At 46.4% G+C, this 25,511-nt stretch overlaps 1 protein-coding gene across 1 annotated transcript in view; it reads right to left on the bottom strand.

The window, feature by feature from the left end:
- The window catches only part of ROR1 (receptor tyrosine kinase like orphan receptor 1), a 410,104-nt gene extending 385,347 nt beyond the window's left edge, over window positions 1-24,757 (bottom strand). Inside the window, exon 1 of the mRNA XM_059135253.1 lies at window positions 24,153-24,757. Coding sequence (XP_058991236.1) covers window positions 24,153-24,243 — 91 coding nt within the window. The 5' untranslated portion in view covers window positions 24,244-24,757. The remainder of the gene's footprint in view (window positions 1-24,152) is intronic.
- Between the last annotated feature and the right edge of the window lie 754 nt (window positions 24,758-25,511).

The following is a 25,511-nucleotide window of genomic DNA, read 5'->3' as shown; positions in this document are numbered from 1 at the left end:
ATCCAGAACCTACTCCTGAAAATATGCCATTATAGTAAATTCACAAACAAATGGTAGTTTCATAGGTAACAGAGCATAACATCATAAAGGAGTTGACGATGGTTTGGAATACCTTCAGGGAGTATAAATAATACTCTGCATTTTCAACCTCCATGTGGAGAAACACTGAAGCAAACATGGATCCACGGTAATCCCCAGACCCATCCCTCCAAATGTCAGACCTTCTTATCTGTCTGCACGGCACCCCTGTCTTTGAGTCTGGCTGCCTGCCCATCTCCTGGGCTGAGAAAAAGAAAATACTCATGATCCTGCCTTCATTACAAGGGGAAATGTTAGCTTCTGCTTTTAATTAAGCATTTTATACTGATTTTCTTCTTTGACTATAAAAAATATCCAACTGCATATTTTCTAAATGATCCATACAGATCTAATAAACAATGTTTTTCCAGTAAAAAGGCAGCTCCCACTGTCTCCCATGTCTGCCATAAAAATTTGGGTTTTCCAATATTCACTGATTTGACAAATATTTAATAAATACCTCTTATTTGTGCCACGTTCAATGGCTGGACACTGAAGCTAGGAAGGAGAATTGAATACCATTCCTCTCTCCCCATCCAGGGTTTACAGTCCAGAGGGGAGACAAACATGTAAGCAAACAACCCCAATCGAGTGACAGTGGCTAGTCAGGAAACGCAGTCACACACACACAGAGAAAAAGAAGGATGGCTATTTTTTTCCTCCTCTTGATTCAAATGCAAAATCATAATCCTTTTCCATTCTGAAGGGGCTAAGAAGTATAAACACATGGAAAACAAGTAAAGTCGCACTATATTCCTGAAATACATTGTGGTTAGCAATCAACAACCACAAACATACACTGTAGGCGAGGCGCACTCCTGGACGGTCAAGGGGTGACATAGAATTCCACTGCCAAGGAGTTCGCAATGCTCTTGAGAAACAAGATACAGAAAGAGTAAAAACCCCAACCACACTGGCATTCTACAAGTTTTTTAAACACTATTGGGAAAAAGTTAAACAATGGAGACTGTGGCTAGAACATGAGAGCCTTGACCGTACAATGCCATAGGCAATGGGGAGCCATTGAAGAGTTTTTTCTGAGGAGGGGAAATGACATGATGAAAGCTGCTTGTATATCATTCATATATCACATATGTGATATATGTTATATGAAATAATTTAATAAAAAGAAAATCTATTCTTTATTGACCACCTATTATGTGCCAGTCACTATCATTTCCAGGGCTTTACAAATATTATCCCTACTTTTCCTAACAACCCTTCAAGATAGACATGATCATCCCCTTTCTAGAGATGAGGCAACTGAGACTCAGAAACATTAAGTGTATGTAGGTCACATGGCTGGTCAATGATGGACCTGGGAAAGCTAATCTGGCTAGTTGGGTTAATATGAAGAAGAGATTACTGGTAAGGAAGTTAGTGTAAGGCGCCTGTAGAGTGCAGGTGAGAGGTATGGTGAGGACACTGAAAACAGACAAGGTCCTAATGTAGTTCACCACAAAAAGGTCCATCTACTTTTTCAAAGCTATCTAGAGATGATGCACTGCAGGGCAGCAAGAAAGTCAACAGCCACACCATGTTAAGGACCTGCTCTGTGCTGGGTGCTATGTGTGAGTAGATCTTGGGATGCAAAGAGGGAGTTGTCTATAATCACAAGGCAAAGAAATAGGAACATGAGAGATCCTCCCTTCTGTCCTTCCTAGGACAACTGACCACAGGCCGCTGGTCTCAGTCCACACACAATACTGGAAACCACCACAAGGGGTCAGACCTGAGGTGGCTGCCGCCTCCTCTTCTTTCTCCTCTTCCTCCTCTTTCTTATCCTTCTCTTCCTTCTCCCCCTACTCCTTCCCCAAAAGGCTGCAATCCCCACTGACTTGCTCCTCAGGAGCCCTTGGTCCTGGTTCTGCATTAACAATTTCAGGACAGGAATAGCATAGCATTACACCCATGGCTAAGCCTGAAGGCAGGGGTCCTGTCCAGCCTCACAGGCCCCACATCTGTGAAACTGGCCCTGATTTTAACCCAGGTCCTATTTCCCTGGATTGGTAACAATTGTACTTGGCCCAGAAAGGTGCCTGACTGCTTCCTGGAGAATGATTCTTCTAGCCTTATTTCATGAGTATCAGGAGATCTATAGCCTAGGAGACAGTTTCTAAGTTCGAAGAGAGTCAGTAGTAAGTTGTGAGCTCTTAACAAGGATGAAGCTGCCCCAATGGCCAGTGCTAACTCTCTCCCTTTCCATTATATGGTTTCCAGTGATTATGTGATACTGTATTCATTGACAAGGAATTTAGAAGTCTGCCCCCTCAAAAGTTATCTCAAAGATAGAGAACACAGTGGGGGAAGGAGGGGCAGTCAAGGCTACAATCATTCCAAAGTCGTTTTTTAAGATTTCTTTCTTTATTTGAGAGAGAGAGAGACTGCAGGGGGAGGGACAGAAGGAGGAGAGACAGAATTGCAAGCAGACTCCCCACTGAGCCGGGAGCCCGATGTGGGGCTCGATCCCATAACCCTGAGATCATAACCTGAGCCAAAACCAAGAGTCAGATGCTTAACTGACTGTGCTGGCTAGGTGCCCCCATTCCAACTTCCAAAAACACAAAACTGTTCCTAAATGTAATGTGCAAAGTTTGGTAAAAAACAAAATTATATCAATAATAAGAAACAAATTATAATAAGAATTTGAGTGCTTATAATTACAAGTGACTATGCTAAGTCCTTTTTTTTTTTTTAATTTATTTATTTGACAGAGAGAGACACAATGAGAAAGGGAACACAAGCAAGGGGAGTGGGAGAGGGAGAAGCAGGCTTCCTGCTGAGCAGAGAGCTAGATGTGGGGCTCAATCCCATAACCCTGGGTTCATGACCTGAGCCAAAGGCAGATGCCCAACTGACTGAGCTACTCAGACGCCCTGCTAAGTCCTTTTTAAAGATATAGAAATCTTTACAAATCTTGAGGTTATTAGAAACCATGTTCATTTGCTTCCACAGAAGGGCCTGCTTCACTCACATGCTCCCCTTGGGAAAAAAATATCTATAAAGAGCTGAGCTTCAGGCAGAGAAAGACCAACACAAGCAAACAAACCCAACTCACTGTTTGACCTTCGACAAGTTCCTTTCCCTTGCTGGGCCAGGTGGGCTCACCTGTAAACACAGTGATCGTCCCAGCGGCCAGATGCCCAGGAGGTCCTCACAACCCTAGCGCTCTGGGTTCTGGGACTCCAGGGCACGAACAGAAGAAAACTTCTTCCTCTCCACTCAGTGATCTCACCTCCGCTCCCCCTGGAGCGCAGACAAACCAACAACGTCTGGCTGACAGTCATGACACCTGGGTGCCAGTCCTCGATCCCAATCACTCCCTCAAGGTGTGAATCAGAGCAAGTCACATCCCTGCTCTGAACCTCAGTTTCCATATCTATAAACCGACTGGCAGTCCTTCCTTGTACAGTCCTTCCTTGTAAGGCACAGTGTCTGGTGTCTAGAAAGTTCTCAATAGGTGTTAGTTATAATCATCAGTATCATTATTAATTAATATGCCCTATATCAATGGTTCCCAATGGTTTCAAGGAAGAAGAAGCCTTTTATTGCAAAACCTATCGTCCCCCCTCCCATCTTAACATTTAACATCAATCAACTAGGAAAACATAGAGTATCATAAAATACGGGGAAAGAAGCACAGAACATTAGAGTACTAGAACAGGAATCGTTATTTAAAATAATGCTTATTCAACTTGAATTTGCATGCAGTTCACCTGAGGATCTTGTTAAAAGGCAGATTCTAATCCAGTAGTTCTGGAGAGGAGCCTTAGACTCTGCATTTCTCACAAACTCTCAAGAGATACTTAAGTTGCTTGTCCACTGAGCGGGATCCAGCCCCACTGCTGTATGTAAAAGAAAACTTGATGATCAAAGAAGGCAAATGTCTTGCCTGGTCTCACACAGCAAGTCAGAGGCAGGGCTAGAAGGTGAATTCAAGTTTGGTCGACTTTTAGTCCAGAGCCCTTTCTTCTAATGCCCTGATACTGTCCTTTCTCTTGAAAAGAAAAAAGAAATCGTATTTTCCTTTCCCATCAAAGACAAGACACACACACACACACACACACACACATAAAAATACACACATACATCTCCCCCAGAGGACAGGGGCTAAATCATTTCCTCAGTGTCCAAATCATTTCCTCAGTGTCCAGCCCAGGGTCTTGAAAACAAAAGATACTCAAAAATAATATGAAAATAATATGTGCTGATGGATTATGCGATCGGGGGAAAGAGGAGTCTTCTGATTACAGAAATGCCCTTCACCTTTTTTCCACCCTTTTTCATTCCTTTAAAGACACCCTTCTAATCACCTACCTGTGTCTCCAAAACTTTCTGTGAACTCCGTACTAAGTGTTCCCTAGAGGTATTTTTCTAAATTAAAAATCAATTTATTGAGAGAAAGTTCAAAACAAGCTATTACTCTAAATCAATATTTAGGGAGGAGATAAGGGTTTTTATCCCTGTAACAGCAGGAGATTTTATGTTCCCAAATACGCTTTGCACTAGACCATTTCGGGCACGTAAAGGGCTTAAAGAGCTGCACTCGACAGTCTAAGTGTTCACTTGGGGCAGCTTCAAAGGCTTCCTCAGCCTCCCACCTTTCAGAAATCGCTCCCAAAGGCTTTTGTGGCTTTTGAACCGTATTTCAACAATCTTAAGAGTTCGAGAAAACTGGTTCCATGACATTACTTAGCTAGGACCCACGTACGTAGTAGGTCCACACTATCACCTAGAGGCAGGTTTTCAAAAGAACTTTCTTAAGAAGGTCAGAAAACACAACCTCCCGGGGAAGAAAATGGGCAGTATTTCAGCTGTTTCAAATTCTTACTCTATTCTACCACTTCGTGAAAATTAACAAGTTTAGTGCAAATCATCTGGGTTTGGTTCTTGCAGCACTCAGGAAAGCAAGAGGACAGAAAGGTGACACTTCAATCAGAAACTAATTTTTCCCCTGGCCAGAGGAAACATCAGCAAAGTTCCAAAGCCAAAGAGTCCTGCTCAGCGGGGCTTCTGACGGTTTCTAACTGGAGGAATGTAATCCATCAGCCCCCTGGAGCTCTGGCCTGGCTGCCTGGCAGCAACCCCCCACCCCCAGACTCCTTTTCCCCAGCACACAGGGCTCTGGCTCCCCTTTCAGAGCATCGCTCCATGAGTGCCGATGGCCCTGCCCACGAGGGCGGCCCCACGGCATGAAGGCCACATCTCAGAGCCACAGCTCACCATTCACATTTCCCTTACAGCAAAGGTCAGAACAAATCCTCATTCTTCTCCCCACTGCCCCACCGGCTCCACTAGTCCAGGAGCCCCTAGAAGACGGGGAGAATGTTCTGGTCCCAGGGTATCCTGGTACCCAATAGAGCTGCTGGTACATACTCAGGACTGTTTTTCTTAATATGTACGATGAATGAATGTGTTCCCTCCACTTCTCCCTTCTGGCTGTCCGCGTCCTCCAGTAGGTGTCTTTAAAAAAATGTAGGGCTTGAGGAGCCTGGGTGGCTCAGGTCAGTTGGGCGGTCTGCCTTGGGCTCAGGTCATTGTCCCGCGATAGAGCTCCACATGGGGCTCCCTGCTCAGCTCAGTCTGCTTCTCCCTCTGCCCACTCATGCTCTCTCTCTCTCACTCGCTCTTTCTCCCTAGCTGGAAGAGATGTTCAACCTCTGACATCTGCTGCTGAACTATCCCAGTCCCTCCTCTTCTCTGTTTCCAGGCCAGGCAGCAGGGCACAGAGGGTCACCGCCGGTGAGAAAAGGAAGTTGGCTCATTGGTGGCCTAGGGCTGGCGTCCAAGAGAGCTGAGTTCTACTCCAGACTCCAGCCCTCCAGAACTCTGTGTAGTTAATTCCAATCAACCCCAATGTGGGCCTCAAGCTGCCCACCTGTAAAATGGTCATCTTATTAGCTCATAGTTACTGATGCTTACTGTGTACATTCAGTGTGTGCCCAGGGGCCAGGAGTATTATCATAGTTCATCTTCACCCAAAGGTAATGAGGTAGGCATGATTTGCACCCCAAGTTTTATACATGGGAAAACTGGGCTTTTGAGGTTTGCCTTAGGTCTCAGATAATTGAATGGGTTTAGCTGGCTCTAGAGCCAGTATTTTGATTTTGGTCTAATTTCATTTTGTCGGGCGGGGTGGGGAGAGTGGGCTCAAGATGCGAGAAAAGGTAACAGTGAGGAAGGTCCTCACTGGGGGCAGAAAGGAGGTTCGCCCCCATGCTTCCTATTCCCAGCAGTCATCCCTGCTTCCTGTTCCCAGCAGTCATCTCTCCTTAGCAGCAGCTCGGCCTAACCCTAGGTGCACACAAGGAGAGACAGGATTCTTCCCCTGGGGGCTCTGCTTCTCCTGAGATTAGCCACGGTCCCCCAGGAGGCTGTTATCCCAACCCCAGGGGAGGGCGGCATCCCAGCCAAGATGGAGTTTATCACAGAAAGCCACTGGAGCGCTGGGGAAGCAAAATGCGGCTGCATGACTCAGGTCACTGGCACCAGACGATGGGCCAGCTAGATGGGCACATGCCTGCCAGTGGTCAGCACATGGTGAAGAAGCAACTATCTCTGCATTTTTGGAGGTCTCGGGAAGGGCAGCAGCAAGCATTCAAATTAAATAATACATGCTGAGCATCTCCAAAGGGTGTTCCCAGAACAACCATCACTGCATTCCCAGCACTTAGCACGGAGCCGGACACAGAGCAGGTCTTCAGTTGGTTAATGAACAAATGACTTTAAGGATACCCCATCATGGGGTGGAAGCAAAGCATTCCTCAGCCAAATGAAAATGGGTACCAAGGCTCACCATCAAGTCCCCAGTTTGAGATAGGTCCTATCACCTCAGTTTTCCCATTCTGTAGTCCCAGGTAGTAATACCCATCTCTCCAGATCCCCGAGATTTAGCCAGTCATCCCATGGGACCCTGGGACAAATGCAGAGAATGAATGATTTAATCATCTGAAAGGCTATAATTATTTAGAGCGACTTACTTATAAGTTATTGAGCAACTACTATCTATACAAGGCAAAATCAGAGACTATGCTACCATAAACTTCTAGGTTTGGGGATTCCAAGGAGCCAGGTCTTCAGGGAGAGAGGGAGGGGACCAGGGGTTCTGGGACCTCAAGCGATTTCCTCAGAAACCTGAGAAGCCTCACCACCAACTGTACCTCATAGTTCTTTGATCTTGCAGAGAAATACTTTCTAACTCAACTGGATACTATAGCTCATTCACCCTCAGCAGGAGCCGCACGTGGGTGCCTCCTTCAGATGGGTGTCTGCCTTCGGCTCAGGTCATGATCCCAGGGTCCTGGGATCTAGTCCCAAGTCAGACTCCCTGCTCAGCAGGGAGCCTCCTTCCCCCTCTCCCTGACTCCCACTCTGTTCATGTTCTCTCTGGCCCTCTCTCTCTAATAAATAAAATCTTTAAAAATAAAACATCAGGAAAGAACAAAGGAAATTATATAAGTTATAAACTTCCATTTCTCTCTCATTCACTGTCTTTTCAAAAGGATACGAAGGAGAGCTGGTGTAGCAGCAGGAGTAGTAAAGTAACATTTTTGTGGTGTACGGGGTTTGCAGCATCCTTTGACCTAATTTCTCACTCCATAATATCCGTAACAATTCTCTGAGATTTTATTAGCTCATTTTACAAACTAGGAAACTGAGACCCAGAGAGGTTAAGCACCTTGCCCAAGATTACACAGCAGGTGAATGAACCAAACCCAGAGTTTGTTCTCTCCAAACCATGCATTCTTCCCTTTGTGCAGGGCTGTCTCCCACACACACTGCTGCCTCTCCCGCAATAGTCTGAGCGCTTAGCTTGTTGCTGGTGCTATCTGAATCTCATTATCTATGAAACGGGTATAATAATAATCCAGCCTCCCTGATGCGACTGTGAAAGGAGGCTTGCCTACCACCTGACATACAGGTAAGCACTGGACAAACGTTCCTAGTGGCAAGAGACAGTTGCTGTTGCACGGTTAGCTGAGAACCCACTCCCACTTCCAGGCTTTTGTACTCGGTGGACCTTGCTGGAGGGCTCCCCTCACCACCCACAGCCACGGTGCTCACGCCTTTTAGCGCAGGTCTGGGCTCCAGAGTCACTTTATCCCAGGGTCTTCCCTGCCACTCCACAAAATGGCATCCGCCCCGCCCGACCAGTCCCCTCCTCACAAGTTCTCCCGCCAGCTTCCATTTCCTCAGCGCTTACTGTGACCTGATAGAACATATATTTCTCCATTTTTAGACTTCTCCAGGAGCAGGGGTTTCGTTGTGTTTCCTGCTTCACCCCCACATCTAGAACAGTGTCAGGCCCATAAATATTTGTGGAGTGAATAAAGGAAGCCCCATGGGTCCATTCACCAAGAAATGGAGACAAACTCTTGCTTGCTATCTGACCCTTGGATCTCAGATAAGATCTGAAAGTTTACCAGGTGTTTTCACATCCTTCATCTCCTTTAATCTTCCATAATCTTCAGGGAAGGAGTATAATCCCCACCACAGAGAGGAAGAAATGAGACACCATAACCCAAAGCAGGACAACTTCCTGGAAAGGGAGAGGCCTGGCTTGGGTTCTGAACCCGACCCCAGCCTCCAGCACTCAGATGGAAGGGTCTCGGCCTCCCTCTGAGTTGTTTTGGTCCTGGAAGAGCAGCTGAGGTTCCCTGAGAAGGACTGGTTTACAGAGAGGGGACTGAGAAATGCTTCTTATCACTTAGTCGAGCACCAAACATTACAGACAGCAGGTTCTTGCTAACTCATTTGTCAAAATCAACGCATTCGTTAGGATCAATTGTATAAAAAATGCATTATGGGTTGGGGACCTTCCAGACTCCTGCTCTCGGGGAAGCCTCCCCAAGACACCGTTCCTGATTCCCTCTCAGTCAGTCAACTGCAAGCCCTGATTAGCTGCCCACCCGCCACGCATTCAGAATCTGCCCATATCCTGACTGTTCAGCAGTCATGCTCCCACCAGAAGTGCGGGTAGCCCCAGCCCAGTACCTAGCCCCTGGGAAGCCTTACTCAGTACATATACCGACCAACTACCCTCCCAAGTAACACTGGGAGGGCAAAAACTGACACAGCCCCAGCCCTTCTTCTCCCCCACCACGGCCTTGGCAGCCAAGAAACCCACTTTGTTAAACTCCCTTTCCTCTTCCCTTTATGAAGAAAAGGTGGCCCAGCCTGAAATTGATGGTTCAGGGGATTTGAAATGCAAAGACTCCCAGGCCTTTCTGGCCATATTTGCCTCCAGATTGCTTGCAAGTTCAAAACTTAGAGAATTTTTTCCCCTCTGCTTATTAAGCGAAAGAAGAGAGAGTAAGAGTTCCCCAGGGGATATTTCCCTAGTAATGAGACCTTTCAAAATTCCTGAAGAAAGAAAGGGGAGGGACGAGCAGGAGGACCAAAGGAGGGAGGAGAAGGGTTGTCAGGGCGGGAAGAATCACTCACCACCCCCTCTCCTCGGTGGCCCTCACAGCCCAGACCTGCCTGTAGGCTCAGCCACGGTGCCCTCTCCCCTGTGGCAAGGGGCCAAGATCTTCCACACCTTCTTTCAAACATACTGTACAGGAAAGAAGAGAAAGAGGAGGACTGTAAGGGAGAATTTTAATTTGTTGCCAATTAAGGGCAGAGTGACCCTAATTTATAGCAGCAGAACTCAAGAGTTATCACAGATTTTTCATCTTGGGAAAACAGCCCTGTTCTCGAGCTACCCACTGCTCCCCTGCAAACAGAGCCCACAGCAGGTTTAATTGAGTCCAGATTGACTTTTTACGGGGTTGAATTCCTCATCTTTTGGAAGAGATAGCCTTGAGATTTTCAGTTGTTCAAAGATGCAGTTTTAAACGGCCAGACAGTAATGGCAGAGCAAGCTGGAAGTATCCCAGGCTCTAGGAAGTAAGACCAAAACTGGGGAAAAGTAAGTAGAGCCCATTCAGCGGGCCACCAGGCAACCGTTATCAGCTGTGATCCAGACTCGGACCCCACTCTAAGGAGCATCCAAGCCAGTGATAGAAAAGATCATAGATGGGGCACCTGGGTGGTTCAGTTGGTTGGGCAACTGCCTTCAGTTCAGGTCATGATGCCAGAGTAGCAGGATCAAGTCTTGCATAGGGTCCCCAGCTCTGTGGGGAGTCTGCTTCTCCCTCTGACCTTCTCCCCTCTCATGCTCTCTCTCACTCTTTCTCTCTTAAAAAAGGAAAACTTTTTTTAAAACAAATATTTTAAAAAAAGATCATAGATGCACAAATAAATACTTAATTACAAACTACAATGAAGAGGAAGTGGGAACCCAATGGAGTCTGGCTAGTCAGGAAAAGGACAATGAAGCCAGAGCAGGACTAGTAGCTGATAGGTTGAGAAAGGACATTTCTGTGGCAGGGGACAGCCCATGGGAAAGCCGCCACATACAAAGGTGCCAGATGAGACCAAAGAGTAGGGGAAGGCAGAATGACAAGCAGGAAAGTCCTGTCATGGTATCCTTGGTACTATTTTGGTCATGCACCCATCCTCTCACTCCCCCTCCTTGATCCCTTTAGGACTTGATTCCCTGCCCCTGCCCCTGTGCATTTCCTTCTGGATACTATGTATCTCTTCCTCCAGCCCTCTTTGCCAAGTCCACACCCACACCTTTTCACTTAGTCGCTTTTGCATTTTCAGAAAAGCTCCCACACACTCATTAAGTCCTGGGCAGTGCCCAATTCTGACAGCAGGAGGCACTCAGGTGTCCCTCCTCTCCAGCTTTGACCACTCGGACACTGCATATTGGAGAGAAACAAATTAGTATGGCTTGGCCATCTCCACCTCCTTCAGAAGACCCTCCCGGTAATTCTGAACAATGCACACTTCTCTCCTTGATCTACACAACAATGTATGCAGCTTCCTTGTGACACACAATCACACTAATTCAGCATTCGCTCAACACATACTTGGTGATTTCAAACCGAGTGGAATGTGCTGGACCAGACAGCAGTTAACTAAGATTGAGTCCCTGCTCACAAAGAAGTGAATGGAAAGGAAAGTGGCTGGTTAGATGACAGCGGAGAAGTTATTTAACATCTCTGAGCCTCTATTTTCTCTTGGGAATAAAAGTGTGGCTTATTTTATGAACAGAAATAGAATCATGTATAGGAAAGATGATCAGAGATGCTCTCTGAATAGTAGGATTGTTAGTGATTTTTGTTTTCATACTACATTTGTGATTTTATCTTTATTGAACGTGTATTTTCTCATAAGAAAAAGCACTAAAAATGCTTCCTTCAGCATCACATCATAATCACATCATTTCATTTTGTTGTGATCATTAGTGAGGTAAATTGTGTGTATGGTCGGGGCACGGTCACTTCACCCAAAGCAGAGTCTCCGGGCTCTGAACAGAATAGCTCAGAGATGTGGAGATGACACTGGGCCACTGGCGGGCCTTTCAACAATGTCTGCCCAGGATATCAAGTCATTCTCTCCCTCACACAATCTTCTTTCCAGGGCAGAGACGTGGCCAAGGCCATCTCCCAGCTTCCCTGCCCCAGGAGGACCACCCCTAAGTCCCAGGAATGGACTACGGTTACCCCAGCACAGTGAGGGTAGGGGTCAGAGGTTACGATTGGCGCTCTCCCCATAACAACCCTGGAGGAAAGGCAGGCGCAGTTTCTTTTCCCAACTGATAAAGGAGCAGAAGGAAGCAGTGAGGGGTGGGGGCAACAATTCTAGAGAGACAAAATAACAGGATTCTGCTACAAAATACAAAATGTCTTGCCAGATGTAGGCGTCATTGTAGATGCTCAATAAATGACAGTGACTATGATTATGAAGATTAAAATCTAGGTGTGAGGCTGAATCAGAATAAGTGAGTGTGGCTTAGGCGGCCTCTCTGGAAATACTGGCTGCATGTGGGGGCACAGAGGGCAAGGAAGGGCGGAAGGTGAATTCTTGAGTGTGAGAGACAGGGCGTTGAAGAATAAGATTTCAGGAAAGAGAGATGGGGAGAGAAACCAGCATGACCCTGCTGTGCCAGCGAGCTGGGACAGGCACTAGAGTACCCAGTTTCTAGAAGCTGCAAGATAGAAGAGCCCTAAGCAAAGGTCAGAGCAGTGAGCTTTGATTCAGTGTTATTCTCATACCATTTGGGGGTCTCCAACTTGCCTCCCTAACAAAAACAACGAATGTCCTATGGAAGGGGATGTTGCCCATCTATTTCTTCGGCATCCACATTAGTTGCTAAATAAATATTTAACCAAATAGAATTGCCAGTGACTTCTTGGTAGTTTACACAGGACACATCACTCGACAGATGAAGGGGCTTTGCCTCTTGGGTCCCTTCTTTCCTTTGCTCCCCTGATCCCACACTAAGCAGGGAGACCAGCTGTCGTGTTGATTTGATTCTAGGAGTCTGGGGGAAAAAGCCACTTTCACCAACGTCCTGGGTTGGTTGAGAAGCTTTCTAAACCTGAGGTAAAGATGTGGGAGAGTTATTTATAAAAATTTTGACCATCTCATCTATGTATATAGTTTTAACCTCAACACAACCATGAAATCTGGCAATTACCCCTTAAAAAAAAAAAATCAAGTTGTAAACCAGTGTAAGGGGGAATGCTTTCCTCCCCACACTCAGTGCTACTTGTTGGGGAGGGAAACAAATTCATGCTAAGTGCTGGGCTGTCTCTGCCCCTTTACTAGCTTGCAGGAGCTTGCTTAGTATAATACAGTGACTCATTGATAAATTGGGTAGAACAAACTGGGCATGCTCTGCTCTGTTCCTCCCCTGCTCAGTAGGGAGGAGAAATTACCTTTATCAGGTGTTCCCTGGAAGAATCCTCCTCCCCACCCCTCCAGCCCATTGAGACTCTCTGAAAATTCTCTGGCCACAGGCAAAGCACTTGATTCTTCAGTTTAAGAACACCAGATGTGAGTGGGCAGAGGGCTGAGAGCAGCACAGAGAGGGTAACTCACCAGCACACTCAGAACATCATCAAAAAATGTTGCTTCTTGTTGCCAGCAGTCTACACAGCTCCTCTCAAACAGGCAACATTTGGGACTGGAAGTTCTTTGAAGGGAGGGGGTAAACAGCCGCGACTAAATTAAGCATTGCTTTCTTAAGGCATGCCTTCCAGAGGAATCCGTAGCTTTCATCACACCAAAAGTTCAGGTGACGAAAAGAAAAACAACCAAGACTCTGCAGGGAGTATGAAAATTATGTAAAAACTATTAAGTACCCAAGCTGGAGTGAAATCCAAGAGTGAGGACATAATCTCTCTTATGGAGAAAAAGTACAATAAATTGCTTTAATGTACCCTCAAACCCATCAAGAAATAGGGGCAGTTCTCCACGAAAAACAGATAGGAGTCTTTCAAGGAAATCTGGGATTTCGGGCAACAGGATCTGACTTTACCTTAGGGTGTTTAACCATCACAGAGCATAAGAAAGTCATGTCCTTGACAAATATTAATATAATTTAACCTAAAAGTTCCAAGTGCTAGGAAGGTCTGCATGATTTTGTTATAAAATTGATTATATTATAAAATAAAGGCCAAGAAGATGCTAAGTTTCAGCAATTTTTCCCCACCACATCCTGGGAAAAGCTCAAAGGAGGAAGTACCCTCTTGCTGGTCTCCATTTATGTCAGAGGAATAAGTGAGCACACACGGAACCTGTCCCAGGAACTGCATGAGCTCCCCACGATCCCCACCACCACCCTGTCAAGCACCATAAGCATCATTGGACCTCCCATTGTGCAGGTGAGGAAAGTGAGTCTCAGAGAGCTCAGGGCATTTGCTGGCAGGGAAGCAGTGAACCTAGTTTCACACCAAGACCTCCTGATGCCAACGCCCTTTCCCCAGTGGCTCTTCCCCCTGCCACAACCACCAACTACTCAGGACATTCATTCCTTGTCTGTAAGTAAGTTCTCTCAGTCTGTTTGCAAGTGACTTTCCTTAGGTTACAGGAATCCTAGCTCCAGGTGCCATCTACAAATGCCTCACAAACATTTCTGGAAAAAAAAAAAAATAGCTCATTTAAGGGGAATCAGGTAAATTCGTCTGCTAGTGAAAGTAGACATGGATTAGTTTCTTGGAGTCACGAATCCCAAACACAAGTAGTCTTTTAGAACTGAAAGCACTATGGGCCTGAAGTCAAAGAGGCTGGGTTTCCAGCAGCTTCCATCAGCTACAGTGACCTTAGGTGAGCTGCCAACCAACCACACATGCCTAATTTTGAAAGGAAGAGAGAAACAGAAAGAAAGAAATCCCATTTTATTGGATTATTTGGAAAATTAATGACAATATTATACATGAAATAATTTTGTAAGCTACAAAACCCTATACAAATAGAGGATTTCATTATAATTATTTTGACTCCACTATTTGGCTGGGATCTTACAGGGAATTTGAATCATCAGACAGATTTTTTAAAAAATGCTGAGCTGCATGTGGTATGGCATAATGCTCAAGGAAGGACAAAGCCCTGGGCTCAGAATTACCAGGTTCAGATTCTGGTTCTCTCACTTCACTTGCTGTGTGACTTAGAGCAGGTTACTTACCTTCTCTGGACCTCGGTTTTCTTATCTCGAAAATGGGGATAATAATTCATGCCTCCCTCATAGGGTTCCCCGAAGACTGTGGGAGTTAAAGTACTTAAACTACTTAAAATGGCTCTTTGGCAGAGAGGATGCTGGATGTGTTAATCATTAGAATACTATTATGATTCTCATCAAGGAGGCAAAATGTGGACAGGGATTTACTAGCCCGCACTATAAAACGAAACTGCTACAGCAGACATCCTATACCTTTGTCAAGCAGCCCTGAAATGGACGTCATTTTTAACTCTCCAGGATACTCTTCTGGAGAGAAAGGTACGTCCTCATGCTCCCAGTGAAACCTTGCTCCCCCACCCACCCTCCTTCATATGCAAAAAGCATAACAGGCACCATTTAGGGTCCTCTTTTTCTCTGTTACTCTCCGTCCATCCCATGGACACTAGCCTCAGGCCAGGGTGAAGCCCAGTTTAAGAACCCAGGACAGCTGCTCGGAACTCAGGACACCTGCCCTGCTCGGCAGGTCCGTGGACACCAGGGCAGCTACAGAATGTCTAGCTCCTCTTCTCCTGTCCCCATCTTAATCCTCCCCATCCTTCAAGGCTCACATCACATTCCACTTCTTCCCAAAAGCCCTCTCGCTCCTCAGCATTCTGCTTCTATAATTGCCAACTCTGTACTCACTGGGGGTATAATTATTTCACAAGTGCCTATTTTATTGCCCCTAAAAGGTGAACTCCCCAAGGGCTAGTCATAGTGCTCCTACCTTCCCCACAGTGCTTAGCCCAGTGCTAGAAACCTCGTATATGTGCCATAAATAATTTGGGAAGGGGTTTAAATCACTGGAAGGAGCCCAGAATCCATGTGAACTGGTCAGATGCCAGCTAGGTCTAAGCCCTTCCTCCTCCCCACCAAACCCATGGCAAATGTTGCTACCAGGTCAGAGCATTCCCTCCCAGAGATCCTGGAAGAAAGCTCGGAATCCTTCTCAACACTGCACTGCAGGCAGCCAATACCAACTGGCTGGAAAAATGAACCCATTTTGCCATCTCTGCTTCCTAGGCACTTCCTTCATGGAGACCCTGTGGCACAGGGACTTAACCATCATTGTCATAACCACCGCACTCCGTTGTACACAGCTGTTGCCTGGTTTGCCTCTACCAGACCAGGGGCTTTCAAGCTTTGAGCGTGAACCAAATAATAACCCAAATCAGCAGAAGCACAACCGAAGCTAAAGTTTCCTGAAACAATACTCATTTTGTTAATGTAATGCACTCTGAAATTTCCTGTTACATTCTGTCTAGAAACGGGGGTCCTGACTGCTACACTGTGGGATGGATAGATGGATAAGGATATGTGCATGTGTATGTGTATATATATACATATGTATACATATATACATGTATATATGTGTATATATATATTCAGTTCTATAATGTTAGTTAAGGTAACATTAGAAGCTATTATTGATAAAACTCTGAAATCTCAGCCTTTACTACCATATTAGTTTTTTTCTTGCTCACATAAAACCTGAACAAGTATAGACAGGCAGGTGGCTTCCACAGTGCCATGATGAAGGGAGGGTTCCAGGCTGTTTCTAACTTGGGATGTCTTCAACAGATGACTTCTCGGTTACCATGTTCAGAATCATAGCGATCCTGCCTGGGATGTTTTTTAAGGACCAAGCCGTTAAGTGTCCCTTGTAAGTGACACTCTTTGCTTCATTCCATTAGCTAATATTTTGTCACATGGCCTCACTTAACTACAGGGAACTGGGAAGTGTAATCTTAACCAAGTTACTGAGAAGATATGGAAACAGATTTTCTGATCAGCTAGCAATCTCTACTGGAGATCTGCCATTTGAAAAACCCTCCAAGGCAAGGACCTAGCCTTATTCACCCTTAGTCCTAGTGACTAGCAAAATATTTGGCTCACAGTAAGTGCATAGAAAATATAAGACCAGAGATGTCTGGGTGGCTCAGTCTCTTAAGCATCTGCCTCCGGCTCAGGTCAGGACCCTGTGATCCTGGAATCTAACCCTGTGTGGTCAGGCTCCCTGCTCAGTGGGGAGTCTGCTTCTCCTTCTCCCTCTGCCCACTACACCCCCACCCCGCCTCTGCTCCTGCTTTCTCACTGGCACTGGCATTTTCTCGCTCAAATAAATAAATAAAATCTTTTAAAAAAAAATGATGTACATTCAGTGAATGAGTGGAAAACATGATTGATCCCAGCCAGAGCTCTAGGAATGTCACACTTCCTGATTAGGCATTGTGATTCTCTCCAAATTCACACCTGTGCAAATCCCCTTCCCCACACAAAGCAGAGCTGAGTCCAAAAATCTGGATTAGGATAGGTGGGAAAAATACCAGAGACACTGCTATAGTGTCATCTTTTCCATTTACGGACTACACGGCTATTTATTCTTCCAAATCCATGTCTGCTGAAAAGGAATACTGTGGAAAAATTAAGAGCCCAGGCTTTTGAGGCAGATAAATCATGGCGGGGCCTTTCTCCAGCTATGTAACTACAGCAGGACTATCACTGAGCACTCACTATGTGTGCGGCAAGGGGCTAGGCATTTTCCACGCATCACACCCCACTGCATCCTCTCAACAAGCCTGTGAAGGACGCTAACATTCTCTCTCCAGTCCCCTGGGTGAGCACTGATGTCTTCTAACCCTGTGTTCCCATAGCACTTTCCTGTAATTCACTCATGGGAGAGGTAGTTGGCATAGGGAGGTACATGTCTGTTCATCCAGTCTCCCCAATTATACTCCAAAGACAGTGGAAATAACATACACTTGAGAGTCAAAAAAATCTGTTCCAAACATCTACGTTCAAATGACACATACCAACTAATAGTTTGTGAGAGGTTCACCAAGACATGGCCTGAGACTCAATTTCCTTATCTGTAAAATGGGGTCAGAGGTCCAAGCATAAAGGGCTGCTGGGACATAGAAACTTGATATCCGTAAAGAACTAGGCCTGGCACATAATAGGTTCTTCAAAAACTGAGAATTTCCCTCCTCCATCTCTTCTGGAGGGCGAGGGTAATATTATATTCCTGGGCACCAACACCATATTTGTCTAAAATATATAATAAATGTTAGTGGCAATGCATTGAATGACTAGGTTTACTGTTAAAAAATAAAAATAGAGGGGTGCCTGGGTGGCTCAGTGGGTTGAAGCCTCTGCCTTCGGCTCGGCTCGTGATCCCAGGGTCCTGGGATCTAGCCCCACATCGAGCCTCTCTCTCTCTCTCTCTCTCTCTCTCTCTCTCTCTGCCTGCCTCTGCCTACGTGTGTTCTCTTTCAAATAAATAAATAAATATTTTTTAAAAATTTAAAAAATAAAAATAAAAATAGAAAACACAAACTGTGCCCTGGTCTTTAGAAGTTCTTTTTATCTCCCCTCCCGCTTCCCACACTTCATTACTCTTCTCTTTTTGGGTAACGTGAACTTTTTTTTTGTACTCAGAAATTTTAAATGGCTAACAGAGCACCTCAGGATTCTTTCCTCCGGCCATTATCCTTCTCTTTTAAGTTGTGCTCAGCAAGATTATTTGGATATTGGAGCTACAGACGGTCAGATTACAAGTGGAGGTCCCTGAAATGTAACATTCCCCATTGCAGGATTCTGGAATTACACCAAGCACCAGGGAGGGGTTGCTCTTCCCCAATGAGCTTGCTGTTCTGAAAAAAGCCTTTGTTTTAAGGCTTGCAAAACGGCCCTGTGGAATCTCCCATCCGGGTCCCCAGCACTGGCCTGAGTATTGCTTCGTTCTAGAGGGCCTACAAGCTCCCTTAAAACAAAATACTCACGTGTCTTAAAATATTGTAAGAACTGCTGCTCTCTGAGTCTTGGTTCATACCTTACAGAAAAACGATCATTGTTTTGAGGGCAAATTTTGTGATTTTTCCAGTCAAGCTCCCGACACTGACAGTAACGAGCACACTGTGGGTTTACTAGGTCCGTGATACCGCGCTAGGTGTCCTATGTTCATTGTCCCCTTTAATTCTCACAAAAAAAAAAAAAAAAAAGGTAAGTCAGACAGTACTGTTACCCCATCTTGCAGAGAAGGAAACTGAGGCTCAGAAGTTCAAAGAACTTTGCCCAAGTCCACATAGCCAGCAAGTAGCCAAGCCCCCCCGTTCAAACCCTAGTCTGTCATGGTCTAAATCCCAATCCATTTCTGTTATTCCACATTACCTCTTTAAATGGCCATAAACGAAGATCCTTTCTGCATAGCAATACTATAGAAAATAAACAGCTTGAACTGGTTGATCTTTTAAGGTCCCTTCCCCCTCTTAAAAAAAAAAAAAAATCTATGATTCTATGGAGAGAAGGAGAAAAAAGGAAATGTAAAGAGGCCAAACATTATGAGGCTTGGCTTATCAGTATTTAATAACAGCTTTTGGATCAAAACTCTACAGAACCTTATTTATGGACAGACAGTTACTGTTAAGCAGAGCCTTTTTATACAACCTTTTCATCTGAGGATGTTGTAGCCTTCTCCTGCCTCTCTATTAGTGAGAGATGGGGTGTGAAATTTGCTGGCCCTGCCAAGATTATCCCATTAAATTATCTGCCCTCTTCCCGTGTAATTCACTCAGGGGCAACAGTTTGCGACGCGGGCCGGTGGACGTCCGTGCCTGGGCGCTCGGAGGGGGAGGTGTGAAGGAAGAAGTTCAGGTGGTGGGAGCATCCCAATGACATAACATCAATCCACGTTTCACTGCCTTACCAAAATAAAGTGGATGCCACAATTATCCCATTCCTAAACAAACTGAAAACCCCAACCGAGCTTACTGCAACAAAGAGAGAGCCTTTTTACTGCTGTTTATTTTTATTTTGTATTCGTTAGCTTTTTAGATATTCCTGGCATGCAAGTCAGGCTCCGTGTAACAAGCAGCTGCATTTAGTTAAGGATTTCGAAGAGTTTTCCCCACCCCACCCCCTGCCATCCCCTCCCCCTCAACTCCAGAGGGCCTTCTCAGACTCCTAGAAGACTATTCCTTTCTCTTCGTGGGTCTACACAACAGTTTCTCCTGTCACACCGCAGGGGAATTAGGAAGGCCAGCTTGAGGCCCTTCTCTTTGAAAAGGAGGTCTCAGAGACTCGAGTGTTTTCCTAGCTGGGGCTGGATTTGCCAGGGTCTGGTCTACATAGGGACCTTGGAGCTGGCAAGCCAGCTCTTCCACTAAAGAGAACTCCAATAAATCATTCTGCTCAGCCTACAACCCCAGTTGTACACCAAGATGCAAATACAAAGGCACTTCATCAAAACATATCTCATCGCTGGTTGGAAGAAACTGCCAGACACACTCCTCAAACCGCATCAAAGTTATAGTTCAGTACAACAGCATAATTCCTCCTGATCAGAGGTGCAGACCACCAAAGAACCTTCTGGTCTATCCCTGAGTTGCAGCAGAACTACTGGCTCAGGGAACCCCAGCACAGAAAGAAAAATTGAAGTTGACTGTCTCCAATCATTTCTTGTAACCTCTAGATAGAGCTAAGAAAACATCCCATTGCTCTTGGAAAACATGGGGAATTGGCACCTTTGGCCCATACGTAGTGTAAATTCTAAGACTTCAACCAGGACAGATTGTCTAGGGCAGCAGAGAAGAGCAAGAACTCAGGGATTGGTTTGGAAGCTCAGTAGCCACTTCCTAGCCATGTGACCTGAAGAAAGTCACTTAACCTCTCTGTGTCTAAATTAAAATGAGCTAATTATGCCAGTCCCCTCATAGATTTGTGGTGAGGAGGCAGTGAGCTAATATTGGCAAATTGCTCAGAATAGTCACTGGCCCATTATAAGGATTACCCAAGTGTTTATTAAATGAATTGTATAAACAGAGGCATTTCAGAATGCTTGTTTTCAAGGAAATACATACTTACTTGAGGTCAAAGGACTTGGCACCATTCTTTAGTTTCTCCTAAACCCAATGACACCTGGCCTGGTGGAAGGGAAACCGCAAAAGTGAGGAGACTCCACGAACTCTGCAGATCTGGTCTCGGGCCCAGGATCCACCACCAACCCTCAAGCCCCTACAACCTACCCAGGAAGGCAACTTATTACCCCAGGCATCAAACACTCCACAAAACAATGGTTCCCATCTTTGGGGGATTGCTGTTTTCTCAGAATATCAGATTATAGCTAGAAACATACAACCAAAAATACGCAATTATTTTTTGTATATTATTTCTGGGGGGTTGCCTATTCTTGGTTTCAGGTACCCCAACTTAAGACCTCTCAAATGGGTGCTCTTCTCTAGTACTTCACACACAGGGTTTCATTTTAAATCTCTTAATACTTACTGGTTCAGAAAAACCAGTCAACAAGCAGAGAAAAGATTCAAACCCATGACTCTTAAACTCCAAGGCCTAGGCTCATAACCACTAAGTTCTACTGTTAACTTCTACTATACTCCATTCAAACTAAATGATGGGGCAAGAAAAGAAAAAAGTCCTTGAAAGTATGTCATATTACATTTTTACTAAGAAGAGCAAATATGACACCACAGTTTTACATGCAACCAAAAAAGTTATTCTCCATTCAATAAAAATCTATGGACTACTTACTACATAGATGCATACATGCATGTCATTTATATGTAGATATACATTTACATCAATATACACATAGGCTACAAAGCATTCCATTCTACATAAATGCTGTGCAAACTTTTCAAAAATTTTCAAAATGGGGTATGTGATCTCCATCAAACCACAGCCAAAATGGATACTAATGGATGCAAGTGACACACCATTTAGAAACTTTAAAGTCTAATTTGAAGGCTGGGCTCACCAAGCAGGAGAGCGAGAAAGGAAAATACAGACCAAAGCTGAGTTTTTAAAGACTCCTAAGTAAATATCAGAAAGATAAGACCAGCATCCGAGTAGCAAAACAGCCTCCCAGGTATGCTGAACCAATATAGAGGATTAAACATTTCCAACACACAGCCAGACACAGCTTGACCACACCCTTTGTCCACTGGGCCACTGTGTGCCCCCCCCCCCACCACCAGGGAGGATTTTCAGGCATCTCCAATAAAGTTGGGGCTAGCTGACTTGGCTTTCAGTGTTTTCACAGGAAAGCTGACAGTCTTACTGCCCTCAAGAGACTCCTATTCTAAAAGTAGACAGGACAGACAGGTATTAAAATGGCATTGGAAGGTTTGGAAGGTTTATGAAATGAGAGCAAACACGGTAGCTGGCCACCTCCCTCTGACTCTAAGAGGCAAACCACATAATCTACAGGATTCTGAGAAAGGCAAAATGGGTTCTGAAGGCCCTAAGTGCTGAGTACACAGTATTAATGGCTTCAGCTTCCCAGGAAGGTTTAGTCCTAGGTAAGAAGGAGGTAGGTGAGGAGATCAACAATGAGTAGGCCAGAAAAAGTAAATATAAAGGTTTGCTCCTCCTGGCTAACAAAATTAAAAAATAATGGGAGAAATACTGAGCATTTTTTTTAATAAGTAACTGAAAGCTGTCTCCCCTTAAGCTCATTTCTTGAGCCAGTGGTTGGATTACCTTAAGAATCCTGAATCAGACAAGAAAGTAAACCCGAGTTCCCCTGGAAGACTTGTCCCCAGAGAAAAAAAGCATTCACAAAAATGGAAAGGGATGTATACGATGACAAATAAGACAAAAATAACAGATTTGAGCTCACTATTGAAGAGTTTGGAATAGGCAATACTCTTTTTTTTTTCTTTTAATTTTTAAAGCCTGTATACAGTTAGACAAGAAAATTTGGCTGAGGGCTGATAATAAAATTGTCTTACACGCAGCAAAATCACTGCATGGACGTTTACTTAAAGGCAGGTGACCAAAGAAAGGTCCGCTCCTCCCCCCTCCTACCCCCATGATCCAAAAGCAACCACTGTTGAAAGATTATGTAGAAGTAAAAGAAGTTGAGAGGATATAACCAAATTAAACAAGGACCCAAGCTAAGAGCCCTTCCCTGATTATCTTCACCTCAATTTGCTGGGCAACTTGACATAAGAAGGATGTTTCCGCGGGTTAGGCAGCATGGCCCAGTTTTTACTTCTGACCCAGGTGTGGGGCCAGATGTTTGGCGTCCCTGAAGGAACCAAACATCCAAGAGACCAAGCTGTTTACATTTCATTAGTATTTTTCATCAGGAAGGTGCACTCCCTGCTGATGTACATCTTAATTACAATTAGGAACTGTATTTACCCGGAGGGGCCTCTAGATTACCACAACCACACTAGGGGATCAATTTCAGAATATTTCTCAGAAAATGTGGTTCTCAAACTCAACTCTAAGAAATCAAAATTCACACACAACTTTAACTTCCTTTCCAGAGTGTGTTCCTACCACGAAAACTATGAGCTAGATTTTAGTCAAAGTTAATTCTACAGCCATAGTCTAAGTACTGAATAGATCTTTGCCCCTCAACTGCTAAATAACCCAAAGTCTTTTCTTTTCCAAAGCACAGCGCGAACTTAAAAAATCAAAGATGCATGATAAAAGAGCAGAAACCTATTTATCTGCACCGGTTTGGGCAGGGAGTGGGGGAAGGCAGAATCCAGGGACTCCAGCACCCCCTCAAGAGATGCATGTTAAAAGTGAGGCCCAAGACCCCGGAGACTTTAATCAACTTTCCCCCTCCAACCTCCAAAGAATGAATCGGTTGTCTCCACAGGCGCAGCCGGGCTCTTCCCTCTCATTGTGTACCGGCTCGGACGCAGCAAGGATCCAAGCTTCCCGCAGTGAACTAAGACGCTCCGGCTTTCGGCGGAGTCTTTCTCTAACTGTTGCAATTGTCTTTGGAGATTACCAAAATCAAGTATGCATTAGATGGCCTTCCCCCCCCCCCCGCCTTGCGTGTAACACACACACACACACACACACACACACACGCACGCACACGCACACACACACTGCTCAGAGCACTCTAGAGCAGCAGGCCGCCTCTGACAGCACATTTTGCACAAAGTGGCGGCGACGGCGGCAGCGCACACGTTGTGGCCTCCATCGTGAGCCTCCAGAGGCAGGAGCGCCGGGGACGGCGGATCTGTGAGGCCGCCCGAGGCTCGGGACGCCAGGGCTTTTGTTTGGGTCGGTGTGCGGACAGCCTGGGCTCTCGCAGGCACCACTGAAAACACCAACTCCCTCCTGGACCGCGCCTTCCGGGACGGCTGCTCCTTGGGGCTCCGTAGACTTGCCTGAACACTGCTTACGGCGCTTTAGGGGTCCAGCGAGGGACTGGGGGAACAACGGCACGGAGGCGCCCCCAGCACCCCACGCCCCCCGACCCCTCCACGCTTTCTGTCAACGCTGACAACAGCTGCTGGGCGCCCAGGAGGAAGCCCCCGGGGTACCTCCGGACCGCAGCAGGGCTCCCAGGGCAAATCTTCGCCCGCCTTCCCGGCGCCCAGAGTTGCGTTTGCAGGACCCCCGACGAGGTCTCCGGCCGCCCCGTCCCCCTCGGCGGGCGCGGTGCTGCCCTGCTGCCCAGCGCCGGGCGGCGGACGGGAGGGTCCCCGGGGGCCGCGCGGGCCCCGGAGCCGGCGGATGCGCCTCTTACCTTGGGCAGCGGCCCCGCGCGCAGCCAGCAGCAGCCCGGCCAGCAGCGCCAGGAGCGGCGGGCGCGCCCCGCGGCGGCGCGGTCGGTGCATTCCTCCTCTCGCGGCGGCGGCGGCGGCGACGGCTCCCAGGCCGCGCGTAGAACATCCACGGGCTCTGCCCGGTGTCCTGGCCACCTCGTTCCGGCCGCTCTCCCCGCAGGATGCCGGGGGCGTCTGCAAAGTTCTTTGTCCCTCTAACCTGCTCCCTCGCTCCGCCCGGCCGCCTCTGGACCCCGTACGCGCGGGGGTCCCTCCTTAGCCCTGCAGCTGCAGCCTCGCCTCCGCCGGCCGGTCAGTCCCGGGCTGTCGGGGTCGCGCTCGCGGAAGGCCGGTCCCTCCCGCCCGGACTCGGAGAGGAGTGCGCCCTACGCCCGGGGGCTCCTGTCCCGGGACTCTCTCGGTGGCGGCTGCGGGAGCTCCTCCCGCTCTGCACGCTCGCTCTCTGGCTCTCAGCCTCGCTCAACTTGTCACTTTCCACCAACTCTCCAGCCCAGCGCCCGAGCCCGACCAATGGCAGACGCGGGCTCAGGCCGGCGACCCAGCGCCCTCTGCTGCCATCTCTCGACACCCGCACCCTCCCTGACTTTCCAGAACCGCGTCGCTCCAGCGCCTCTCGCAAACCCACCCCTTCCCCCACCGTGCTTCAAACCCACAGCCGGACCTGGGGCCCTAGAGGCCATTTGACAGATGGGGAAGCCGAGGCTCGGGGAGACTTGTCCTGAGAGGCAAAGCAGTCCGTGGCTGAATGGCTCTGTCAGGAGAGCCAGATTCTAGCGGTCTCAGCTCTGCCACTGCTAGCTGTGTGCTTCTGGGTGGAAGAACATTGATTATGATACCAGTTTCCCTTTTGATTTCCCCCTAACCCTAGTGATTTATGTCTTCCCATTTTGTCTCCCCCCCCCCATTCTGTCTTTAATTTCTACTTTCGTTGTATTGAAATCAATGTCATCTGCACCACTTCTTTTTGGAGATGTGTTGAGGATTTTGCTGTGGTCAGTTTTTGTCAATGTCTCGTGACCTCTTAAAGAAGGTGTTTTTCTAACTTCAGAATGTGGAGATAGCTGACTATCTCAATTTGATCTTCTTTACATCTATGTTATTTGGGCCATCTGTACCTTTGTGTGTGTGTGGGATATATATATATTTTTTTTTTTTTTTTTAAGTTTTATTTATTTATTTTTTGGTCCAGCCGCTCTACTATGGGCCAAGGGGATCATTCAAGCCTCCTACTAACAGTATGTTTTGTCTGTGTCTCCAGCTTAGGTGTTACGAATTTTGGGAGACATAAAAAAAACTCATGGCTGTTTGACTTTCCCTGT

The sequence above is a fragment of the Mustela lutreola genome, chromosome 10 (genome assembly GCF_030435805.1).
Source record: "Mustela lutreola isolate mMusLut2 chromosome 10, mMusLut2.pri, whole genome shotgun sequence".
NCBI lineage: Eukaryota > Metazoa > Chordata > Mammalia > Carnivora > Mustelidae > Mustela > Mustela lutreola.
Note: the sequence above shows the minus strand (reverse complement) of the source record. Positions and strands in the feature narration are given on the sequence as shown.